Source organism: Lissotriton helveticus, chromosome 10, assembly GCF_964261635.1.
Source record: "Lissotriton helveticus chromosome 10, aLisHel1.1, whole genome shotgun sequence".
NCBI classification, from domain to species: Eukaryota; Metazoa; Chordata; class Amphibia; order Caudata; family Salamandridae; genus Lissotriton; species Lissotriton helveticus.
In genome coordinates, this window is record NC_136071.1 from 168804375 (window position 1) to 168816913 (window position 12539).

General features: G+C 47.3%; 1 protein-coding gene across 1 annotated transcript in view; it reads right to left on the bottom strand.

The window, feature by feature from the left end:
• Positions 1-7226, bottom strand: part of LOC144786062 (cytochrome P450 3A21-like) — a 344860-nt gene extending 337634 nt beyond the window's left edge. The window contains exon 1 of the mRNA XM_078665007.1: positions 7057-7226. Coding sequence (XP_078521133.1) covers positions 7057-7133 — 77 coding nt within the window. The 5' untranslated portion in view covers positions 7134-7226. The remainder of the gene's footprint in view (positions 1-7056) is intronic.
• Positions 7227-12539: the final 5313 nt, after the last annotated feature.

Genomic DNA, 12539 nt, shown 5'->3' on the forward strand with positions numbered 1-12539 from the left:
GCCACCGGTGCCAGGGATCGAACCATGATCCCCAGATTCCGGAGTCAGTCGCCCTAGCCGTGGCGCCACACCTCTTCCATAGTCCCATGCCTCGCTCAGCTGGAAGGCCCTTCTGCAGCTTGTTTAGCCTGCGTGCAATACTTGATTCTACGCTGCCGGTCAAAAGTGGTTGTAGGCAACTTGCTGTTTATTCCTATGCTGATTTCCCTGATTACTTTGTCAGTCTCTATACTGCCAGACCGGCCAGGGTTGTAGGCATTAGAGCTGTGTTCATTATAGATTGCCTTTAATAAAGGTTTTTGGAAAATGAAAAAAAAGACACATTATCGCAATAGATGGAGCGCACTCCCTATTTCTTGGCTGGGAGAAATAGCGACAGTAAAAAGGAACATACTGCTGTGACTTTTATATTTATTTCAGTTCATGCCCCATTCCATACCTAAAGATGAAGTCTTAGCCCTACAAAAAAAGTATAGAAAATGTTGTGTTGGGAGGGAAGAGGGATATGCTCTTTAGAAAACTTATGAAGGCGTCAAAGGACGCCTAGCAATGCCCGATCTATGGCGATATCACCAAGCAGACCATCTCCGACTCCTCTAAGCTTGGACTATCAGAGAACAGGCAAAAAATGGGTATTCAGGGGAAGAGGATTAATGGATAGACCATCAAGGAATGTCCTAAGGCAACCAAAACAAACCAGACTCAAGAACACCTATGCTAGTGAAATCCTGAATTCCATAATAAAAACATGGGACATGACTGATATCACCCAAGGGCTCACAACTCACCCCTCACCATTCACGTCCATCCACCAAAATCCTGATTTCAACCCTGCAAACAAATGGTTGGCCTCTGAAAGATGAATGGGTGGTGATTGTCTTATCCTGAGCCACATATATGAGAAAGGAAATATAAAATCCTTCCTACAATCAACACTAATTTTAAATTCTCAGAAATGAACAGATAAACATAAATGCAACTATGCTACTCGGCAACACACCCAAACATGAAAGAAGGGGCAATGAGAGATCGCACAGCATTTGAAAAATACATAAAGACCGGCTCTGAAACCAAAGGAAAGGTTTCAACATCTAGAAAATACTGAAAATTAGAGAAAAACAAAACCACTGGGGCTTCCATACACAATGGGAGACAATGGTGGAATGAGATCTCTCTGACAGTGAATGGGGAAAACTTTGTGAGAATATAAGTAATGGACACAAAGATTTCACACTGAGAACAAATATTTAAATTGATGTATCACAAGTATCTAACACCAGACAACTATAACGGATCTACCCAAATATGCAGAGGACTTGTTGGAGATGCACTAAAGGGAAAGGAACTGCCCTCCACATATGATGGGCCTACAATAAACTGCATCACTTTTCGAGAGAGGTTCTCTCCTATACCAAATGGATAACAGGTGTATCCATCGCTGAAGACCAAAAATTGATTGTGCTGGGACTCAGAGGTCCCAAAGAGCGAGGCATGAACAATGGACTCAGGAACACTAACGCAACGCGTACTGACAGCTGCAAAACAGCTTATAGAGGCTGATTGGAAAAGATCAGATACTTCCACAGTCAATAGATGGTACCCAAAACTCTTCAACCTTCTAACCATGGACAAAATAATACATGACTTAGATAATCAACAGGATAAGTTTCAACAAATCTGGCACCTTCTGATTGACCCAGTGCTTAATTTGTAATATATTAAGTGCCAGAGCTCTGACCAGGAGGCCACTGCAGCTTGCACCACCCATCGCCCTTGTCATCGCCGCCAAAACAACTACTATCCATCTCTCTTGCATGTAAAGGCGACAGTTCAGATTATTCCAGGTCCCCAAACCTAAAGGAATGGCTGGGGAGACAGGTATTAGCAATTTTAATATATATTGTATTCCTAAACACCCATTGTTCAGCTCATCTCTATGAGCAGCGCCACCACGTGGTAGACTGTTGTAAGTACGGTGTTGACAATTTGGTACCGGTGCCCAGCACCGGAAACCAATTAAGTACCGTTGCTAAGCACCGGCTCATATTAAGCACTCATTGACCACCTGCTGGAACTGGAAACAAGTCCGTCAAGACCACATGGAGTTAGAGCAATAGATTTGAACTATTAACACCTATAGTGCTAACAACAAAGCAATAGCACATTTGGACAGTTGGCGGGGAAGAGATAAAACTTTCCACTGAACTTTGACATTTTCTCTGTGTGTAGGATGGGAAAGGGGGGAAGAAGGGACATTTGAAGTTTTCATAAAAGTTATGTTATGAGAGTGTAATTGACCCTCATTGATTACATGGGAAACTGTATACTTTTGCCAACCATGATTGCTTCTCAATAAAAATTGATGCATTTTTTAAAAAGTGTGTGCTGTTGGTCTCTGCTCCACCACTCAGCAAAGTTCATGCTTTGCTGCTACTTACTATAGCAGTGAAAGTCAATGAGTCAGAAGGGCTGGAGGTGATCAGCAACATGCTTATACTTCCAAGGAGCCAATACCATTCACCCAGTGGCATCTCTAGAATATGTTTTTAGGGAGGCCACATATTAGGCCAGAGATAAAGCTTTTGGGACCATCTACACGTGTATTATATATACACATGTGCTTATAATATTTAAATCTGACTTTCAATGTACATGTGGAAAATTGACTGTGGCAAGGTGTAGTGTTTTTTTTCTCAACACCGCTTCACAGCAAATTCAACACCTGCAGTAGTGGGGCCCAAGATGGAACCAGGACAAATGGAGCTGTGGTACAGACCCCATCTGCCCCCCATTTAGAGCTGATGATGCAATTCCCTCTCTCAGTGAAACACTTTGCAATAAAAAAACAATGGGCCCAAATAAATCAGAAATACAGAAAAATATGGGCACAGGGTCACATCTACACCTTTTTATGATTTCTTTCCTAACCACAATCATTCTGTGCAGTACCTTGAAAAGCAGGTGCAGATGTGCTGATGGAAACATCATCTGAAAATTACCACAAGCTCCTATTCCACCAGTGTGGTGTTCTACATAGCATTCAATCCACATGAGGTTATACAGTCTTACAATGTAAAGCTCTCCCTCCACACCCAGCACATTGGGTGGTGATCTGTTCCGCCTTAGGGAACCATTTCGAGGGTGGAAAGAGGGTAGATTGGATTTTGGTAATGCACACAAACAAACATGATGCGTTTTCAGACCTAAGGGCCTGATTTAAATTTGGGAGAATGGATTTACTATTGCGGCCATGGCAGAGTACTTTACTGCAGTCATGTCGATGTTAGTCCGTCTGTCAAATTTAGAGATGTCCACCAGCCCAGTGGATTATCTCCTGAATTTCCAGGAACCCCCGTCATGGCAGTTCCTATAAATGCATTGAAAGTTTGATGAACAGCTCCGTCAACATAACGCAGGAGTATGCCAAACTTTCAATTTAAAAAAAATTAAAAATAAGAAAATCCTAAAGTGGGATTTTCTTTTTTGAAAAAAGAAAAAAAAACTAATTTAACCCTCCCCATGGGAGTTTTCTCCCATGATGTTTGGGTTATTTCAAAGGGTTCAATGTTGCTTGCAGACAGTGAAAATATGCCACTCGAAATAGGGTGGACAGTCATTCACAACTGATCAAATACTGAGCTCCTGTCCTGAAAAGTAGAAGTGAGTTTAATGCCCCAGTAGATGAAAGGATAGCTCAGTGGTTTAATGCACATGCTGTAGGCACAGATTTCCAAACGGTTCATGTTGGGGACACACTTATTGGAGATGCATCATTTTGGGACACAGTAAGGCAGTGTAGCGAGCCCGAAACACCTAAGGGGAGTTCGGTGGGTTCTCTCTCTCTCTCTCCCTTCCTCCCTCTGCCTGTCTCCCTCCCTCTGCTTGTCTCGCCGCTTGTCTCCCTCCCTCTGCCTGTCTCCCTCCCTCTGCCTGTCTCTCTCCCTCTGTCTGTCTCTCTCCCTCTCTCCCTGTCTCTCCCCCTCTGCCTGTCTCTCTCCCTCTCTCCCTCCCTCTACCTGTCTCCATCCCTCTCTCTGCCTGTCTCCCTCCGCCTCTCTCCCTCCCTCTGCCTGTCTCCCTCCCTCCGCCTGTCTCTCTCCCTCTGCCTGTCTCTCTCCCTCTCTCCCTCCCTCTCTCTCTCCCTCCCTCTACCTGTCTCCATCCCTCTCTCTGCCTGTCTCCCTCCACCTCTCTCCCTCCCTCTGCCTGTCTCCCTCCCTCCGCCTGTCTCTATCCCTCTGCCTGTCTCTCTCTGCCTGTCTCTCTCCCTCTCTCTCTCTCTCCCTCTGCCGGTCTCTCTCCCTCTCTCCCTCCCTTTGCCTGTCTTCCTCCGCCTATCTCCATCCCTCTGCTTGTCTCCCTCTCTCCCTCCCTCCCTCTCCCCCTTCATCTGCCTGTCTCTCTCCCTCTCCCCCTCCCTCTGCCTGTCTCCCTCTCTCCCTCCCTTTCTCTCTCTCTCCCTCTGCCGGTCTCTCTCCCTCTCTCTCTCCCTCTGCCTGTCTCCCTCTCTCCCTCTGCCTGTCTCTCTCTCCCTCCCTCTGCCTGTCTCTCTCCCTCTCTCCCTCACTCCCTCCCTCTGCCTGTCTCTCTGCCTGTCTCTCTCCCTCTCTCCCTCCCTCTGCCTGTCTCCCTCTCTCCCTCTGCCTGTCTACCTCCACCTCTCTCCTTCCCTCTGCCTGTCTCCCTCCCTCTGCCTGTCTCCCTCCCTCTGCCTGTCTCTCTGCCCTGTCTCTCTCCCTCCCTCTGCCTGTCTCTCTCCCTCCCTCCCTGTCTCTCTCCCTCTGCCTGTCTCTCTCCCTCTGCCTGTCTCTCTCCCTCTCTCCCTCCCTCTGCCTGTCTCCCTCTCTCTCTTCCTCCCTCTCTCCCTCCCTCTGCGTATCTCTCTCTCCCTCTATCCCTCCCTCTGCCTGTCTCCTTCCCTCTGCCTGTCTCTCTCTCCCTCTGCCTGTCTCCCTCTCTCCCTCTGCCTGTCTCCCTCTGCCTGTCTCTCTCCCTCCCTCTGCCTGTCTCTTTCCCTCTCTACCTTGCTCTCTCCCTCCCTCTGCCTGTCTCCCTCCCTCTGTTAGTCTCCCTCCCTCTGCCTGTCTCCCTCTCTTTCCCCCTCCCTCTCCCTCCCTCTGCCTGTCTCTCTCCCTCCCTTTGCCTGTCTCCCTCTCTCCCTCCCTCTGCCTGTCTCCCTCCCTCTGCTGTCTCTCTCCCTCTGCCGGACTCCCTCCCTCTCTCCCTCCCTCTTCCTGTCTCTCTCTCTCTCCCTCTGCCTGTCTCTCTCTCTCTCCCTCTGCCTGTCTCTCCCTCTGCCTGTCTCTCCCTCTGCCTGTCTCTCTCCCTCTGCCTGTCTCTCTCTCCCTCTGCCTATCTTTCTCCCTGTGCCTGTGTCCCTCTCTCCCTCTGCCTGTCTCTCTGCCTGTCTCTCTCCCTCTCTCCCTCCCTCTGCCTGTCTCCCTCCCTCTGCCTGTCTCCCTCTCTCTTTCCTTCTGCCTATCTCTCTCCCTTTGCCTGTGTCCCTCTCTCCCTCCCTCTGCCTGTCTCTCTCCCTTTCTCCCTCCCTCTGCCTGTCTCCCTCTCTCTTTCCTTCTGCCTATCTCTCTCCCTTTGCCTGTCTCCCTCTCTCCCTCCCTCTGCCTGTCTCTCTCCCTCCCTCTTCCTGTATCCCTCCCTCTACCTGCCTCCCAGTCTCCCTCTCTCTGCCTGTCTCCCTCTGTGTGCCTCCCTCTGTCACCTCAACCCAGCTTACAGGGCACATACACAGCTACACCCGAGTACTTCGCAGGTCTTTAAAAGACCATTTACTTCTTAATGGGGCTTTGTTGTGAATCGCCAGCCCCCATAGAGCAGAGAGCGTCTCTGCGGCAGACTCCGAGACACTCTTTCAAAGGATTGCCTCTTAATTAGCAGTAAGTGCCCTTAATACCGGTGGTGTCATCCCGCAACACACCCACCACTTGCAGGTGACACAGAACTGTGTCGGGACACACAGTTTGGAAAGCTGAGATAGACCGAAGCCTTGCAGGTTTGACATCCTGTGTAGCGTTTACATTGTAGACCTCAATACCAGGAGACCTTCAATCTTGGCTGTTCCACGTGACAAAATTGTGTGATCCTTGGCGGGATAACTTTATCTACCCACGTCTCCCCTGTACAGTATCGAGTGCCGGAAGAGTTACTGGCATGAAAGAAATATGAATGCAGTTACAGCCTCTGATTGGAGGTGCAGTTTTTGCAGCCACATATTATAAGAAATAAAACGTCACTGTTGTCTGTAATGGACCCCTCCCCCCGGTGCCTTGAGACCCTTCCGGGTGAGTAGCGCGCTATACAAATGCTATGATTGATTAAAAAAAGACAGTGGTTCTTAAAGATGCACTGGGAGTTAAGGCTTGTTCCTCTCTCTGTAATCCTAAAACTCTTTAGTAACCTGCAATATTCTCACAACGACCAGTACTTTGTTCAGTGCTTAAAATTAATAATTTTTTCCTGAGTTTTATATAGCGCGAACACGATCAAAGGCGTCTGGTATCAGAGGCTTTACATAGCACCAGCTGCTTAGACAAGGAGCACATTCATTTTTGTTAGTTACAGGGAGATTACGCGATTTGCCAAGAATCACAGGATGTTGAGCGTCGTTGCCGAAACCGGGTTCTCCAGATTTGAGATCCACCGCCCTAGCCCTTAGGTTATATATTTTCCCCTAACAATAACAAATTTATATCACACACATGACAAACCTGTCACTCTGAGTTTAAAAATGTTTTTACACAACACTCATTGTGTTCGAGTTGGAAAGATAAAAGGCAGAGCCAGCCCAGCCAGGATCAAAGTTGTGTCTTGTAAATTATGGAGTCCACAGAGCTCTGCAGCTGGTGCTCCACCCACTGGGCTATTGAAATACCTGAATGGTGACGAATGTGCCTTGTCTCCCGTCCTCTTCCTCGCGCTAACCTCTGCCACCCCTCAAGCAAGGACATTTAGGCTGTTTAAAGTTAATGGAAATTATTTGCGGTTCCTTTTAGTTGAACAGCCAGGTAAAACGGTAAAGAGTCACTGTGCTGTACTTACAGAAAAAATACAGTCACGAGCACAACAAGCAGAGTCCACGTTTCCATGGAGAGGTTTGGAAGACAGTCCATGTCCATGGTGCCTGATTGAGTCAGCGCTGCCTTTACCCTCTCTGGCCTGCACCGGTCGTCTGAGGTGAACACTGGTTTTCACAGCTGCTTGCTTGGAATGTTTTCATTGCTTTGGGTGCTGTTTCTTGTATTGTCCGTCTCTGTCACTGGTTGGTCCACAGGTAAACCAATTGCAGCGCTGCTTGTCTTCTGATATGTTAATTTATCTAAAAGCAAGATTATGTAACTAAATAGATCAGATTACACCAGCCGTCGGGAACTGTTTGTCCTGGAAATGTCGATTTCACTAAAATAAACTTTCCAAACGCTGCCTTATTTCTAGTAAGTAAACAACCTTAGTTAATTGTATCGCCTTCAGATATTTACTTATAATTTAATCAGAGCTTTACATGAATTCACCCTGATTTTAAAATATAACCAAGAGTTAATTCCTCCTTTTTGAGGTAAATAAAATGACATAGATCTGGAGGCTTATTTACAAAACCCTTGCGCCACTTTTGCGTCATTTTTAACATGGGAAAAGTGACGCAAAAGTGGCGCCAGGGGCTTGTAAATCTGCCACCTGGCATTTACAGTGTTGTAAAGCAGTGGCGGTAGCACAACACCACTATTAAATTCCTCTGATAACCCCATGCGCGTTAAAACAGACAAACAAGAACTAAACTTTCGAAAGAGACAAATTAAGCAAACGATCAAACCAGCCTTCGTGTGAGGGTAGATGAAGATTGCAGGGAGATTAGAGTCGAGCGAAGCCAGGGGGTCTGATGTGGTCCAAAAAGCTAAAGAATGAGCCGCCAGCTAAAGGGCTATGTAAACGTTATAGTAAGTGCAAGTTCAAGTTCAATAATTTATATAGCGCACTACTCACCCAGAGAGTCTCAAGGCGCTTGGGGTTGGGGTTCATTATTTATCGAATAGCCAGGTTTTAAGTTCTTTTCTGAAGGAGATGTGGTTCTGTGTAAGGCGGAGGTGGGTGGGGAGAGAGTTCCAGGTCTTGGCCGCCAAGTAGGAGAAGGATCTACCTCCCATGGTGGATCTTTGGATACGCGGAACTGCGGCGAGGCCTTGATTGGAGGATCTTAGTTGGCGGGTGGGTGTGTAAAAGGATAGTCGAGTGTTGAGGCATTCTGGCCCTAGTTTGTAGAGGGCCTTGTGTGCGTGGGTGAGGAGACTGAATGTTATTCTCTTGTTGACGGGGAGTCAGTGGAGGTCTTTCAGGTGGCCGGTAATGTGATTTTGGCGAGGGATGTCCAAAATGAGTCTCGCTGATGCGTTTTGGATGCGTTGGAGTTTTTTCTGTAATTTGGCTGTAATTCCCGCGTAGAGGGTGTTTCCGTAGTCTAGTCGACTCGTGACTAGTGCGTGGGTGACAGTCTTTCTGGTTTCGGATGGGATCCAACGGAAGATTTTTTTGAGCATACGAAGTACGTTGAAGCAGGAGGATGAGACGGCGTTGACTTGTCTGGTCATCGAGAGTGAGGAATCTAGGATGAAGCCCAGGTTGCGTGCATGATCTGAGGGTATGGGTGCTGTGCCCAGAGCCGAAGGCCACCAGGAGTCGTCCCCGGCAGAGGGGGATGATCCTAGGATGAGCACCTCCGTTTTGTCTGAGTTAAGTTTTAGGCGGCTGTTTTTCATCCATTCGGCTACTTCTTTCATGCCTTCGTGAAGGTTGGTTTTGGCGGTGATAGGGTCTTTGGTGAGGGAAAGGATCAGCTGGGTGTCGTCAGCGTAGGAGATGATGTTAAGGTTGTGTTGACGCACGATGGATGCGAGTGGACTCAGGTAGACGTTGAAGAGGGTGGGACTGAGTGATGATCCTTGTGGTACACCGCAGATGACTTCGGTAGCCTCTGAATTGAATGGGGGAAGACGTAATCTCTGGGTTCTTCCGGCGAGGAACGAGATGATCCAGTCCAATGCTTTTCCTTGTATTCCGATGTTGTTGAGGCGTTGTATGAGGGTGTTATGACAGACTGTGTCGAAGGCGGCGGAGAGGTCGAGTAGGATGAGGGCCACTGTTTCTCCGTTGTCCAGTAGTGTTCGGATGTCGGATGAGGGCGGTTTCGGTGCTGTGTTTGGCTCGAAAGCCGTTCTGTGAGGGATCGAGGGTGTTGTTGGATTCGAGGAAGGCGGCGAGTTGGCTATTGGCGGCTTTCTCGATGACTTTTGCCGGGAATGGGAGAAGGGATATTGGGCGGTAGTTTTTGAGTTCAGAGGGGTCTGCTGTGGGTTTCTTCAGGAGGGCGCTGACTTCGGCATGTTTCCAGCTTTCTGGGAAGGTAGCAGAGTTGAAGGAGCAATTAATAACATCACGGAGATGGGGTGCGATGATGGAGTCTGCTTTGTTGAAGATGTGGTGGGGACATGGGTCGGTTGGCGAGCCAGAGTGGATGGAATTCATTAGGCGGGTGGTGTCTTCGGTGGTGATTGGGTTCCAGGCGCTGAGATTGTTAGAGGGCGGTTTAGGTTCTGAGGGGGGTGGGGAGGATTGTTCGTTGGAACTGTTTTCGAAGCTGTTATGTATGTCGACAATTTTGTTGTAGAAGAAGGAGGATAACGAATCGCAGAGGTCTTGGGAGGGAGTGATGTCGTTTGAGGCTGCGGTGGGGTTGGTAAATTCTTTGACGATGTTGAATAGTTCCTTGCTGTTATGGGCGTTGTTGTCGAGTCGATTCTTCAATTCTGATTTCTTGGTGGATCGAATCAGCTGGTGGTGTTTGCGGGTGGCTGACTTGAAGGTGGTCATGTTGTCGGTGGTTGGGTTTTTTCTCCATGTTTTCTCGAGAGTACGGCATAGTTTCTTGGATTTCTTAAGGTCATCGTTAAACCAGGGGGCCTTTTTGCTATCTTGTTTGGTGTGATGGTTTTTCAAGGGTGCTAATTCGTCAGCGCTGTGCGTGATCCATTGTTTAAATTTGATGGCAGCTTGGTTTGGGTCCGATGAGGGGGCGGGTGGTTTTTGATTCAGCGATGTGAGGAGTTGGTCGGTGGTGATTTTGTTCCATTTTCTTCGGGGAATAGGTTGTGGGGGGTTGTGGGTCGAGGTAGTTTTGTAGCTGAAGTGGACACAACTGTGGTCCGTCCAGTGGAGAGTTGTGGTGCGATCGAAGGAGATGTGTTTGCTGGAAGTGAAGATTGGGTCTAGCGTGTGTCCAGCTACATGGGTGGGGGTGTCAACAAGTTGTTTGAGTCCGAGATTGGCCAGGTTGTCCAGAAGGGTGGTGGTGTTGCTGTAGTAAAAATATGATAATGTTATTCTATGTGAAGTATGCATACATGGGATCACAGAATTTGGTCAAGTGAAGAAAATTGGATTTGAACCCGAGTTTTCTAGAAAAACACTGTGCAATACAGTCGTTGAATGAGTTTCCATTTTCTTCTGTTTAACACCGAACACAATGTCTTGTGTTTCTTTCAGGAGATAAACTAACACACTGAGTTAAATTATACAAATATTAGATGTTAAAACAAGATTTTATGTTTAAAAAAAAATATTTTGTTATCACTGCTAATTCTGGGGCGGCTCCTCCATTATAATATGGCCGAGGACCCCCCCCTCGCCCCTCCCCGCCCCACTAGGTGGCAGCAGATGTAAACATAAGAAAAATAAAATCATTATAAATCAATTTTATTATCATTTTATTTTTCTTCTTACCGCCTGAAGGCTGCCAGAGAGCAGAGTCATAGGGTAAGGCAGTTGGGGCCAGGCAATGCACGGCAGCAGCGGGGAGGAGGGGTGATGGGGACCAGGCGCGCAACTCCCATTGGGCTCAAAAGGCTTTAGCCCCCCCATCGTGTGTCACAGCCCGGGCTGAGACAGCTTCCCGGGCACACACACTGCTACACCCGAGTACTTCACAGGTCTTTAAAAGAAAATGTGACGCTAGCTGCACCTCTGATGGGCATTACTAAATACACATGAAGATTTAGCCGGTGCACACTTAGCTTTTCTCCACCCGGTTGTGTTGTACAGCTAGCTGGGTGGAGAAAAACCACAGGCTCCCAAGCACTGTCTGAGTGGTAAACCATGCCACTCAGACCAATCCCAGCACTGCTCTCTTGCTGGGAATAGCATTCCCCGCATGAGAGCAACGCTGGGATTGACATCCGGGAGCCTGCGCAGTGTGTACCAGTCGAGGATCGGGGGAGGAGCAAGATGGAGTGGACACAGCTCCATGTAAGTAAAGTTTTATATTTTTATTTATGTTTTTGTCTGTGCTTATTTCTGTATCCTTCTCTCCCCCGCCCTATCTCTTCGGGATAGTTAGGTTCTTGTATTGTATTGTATTGTATTGTAATTGCATTTATATGGTGCGTACTACCCCTGACGAGGCGCTGAAGCGCATTTTCGGCAAGTAGCACGATACTCTGGAACCCAAAAGGATTAGTGGTGAATTAGTATAGGGAAATATGAAATTGATTTCAGCGGTGGATATGTTAGTCTGTTATTTAGATTGAGAAGGTAGTAGAGGGATAGAAGAGAGACTGGTTTGCATTTATATAGCGCTTGCTACACCTGATGAGGTGTTTGAACACTTTTTGACGAGTAGCAATCTACTCTAGAACCAAAAAATCATTAGTGGTGAGTTAGTCTAGGGAAATATGAAATTAATTTGAGCGGTGGACACGTTAGTCTGTTATTTGGATTGAAAAGGATAGTGGAGGGATAGAAGAGGGTAGAGTTAGCATTTATATAGCGCTTGTTACCCCTGATGAGGTGTTGAAGCGCTTTTTGGTGGGTAGCACGCTTCTCAGAAATCCAAACAGGATTAGTGGGAATTAGTGTAGGGAGATATGAAATTAATTTGAGCGGTGGACAAGTAAGTCTATTATGTGGATTGAAAATGAATAGTAGAGCGATAGAAGAGGGGAAGGTCTTGAATGTTTTTTTGCGGATTTCATAGCAGTAAGAGGGGGTTTGGGATGTGAAGGAAAGTAGGATCTGCTTCTTATGGTTACCCCCACTTTTTTCTTGATGTGGTGCTGTTTTTGATTAGTCTGACTGGGATCCTGCTAATCAGGACTCCAGTCTATCTGCTTTCTCCCTAAACTGTTATGTTATGTACTTAGGTGCACTCCAGATTGGATACTGGGGTACCCCTATTAGTCCCTAGTATATGGTATCCAGGGCATAGGTACCCCAGAGGTCTCCCATGGGCTAAAGGATGTATTATGCCACTCATGAGAGACAATGCAAAATGGAACTACAGGCCTGCCATTGTAACCTCTGTAAGTTGGTGCATACACCACTTATACAAGATATAGGTTTACTATATCTAAGGGTCACTGCACTTAAAACCTATAAGTCACCCTTATAGTAGGCCTTTACAATCCTTGGTAGGTGCTTGGTCCTAAGGGAGAGGGTTCCACTGCATAATCAGGACACCCCTGTAGCCTATGGAGTCAATT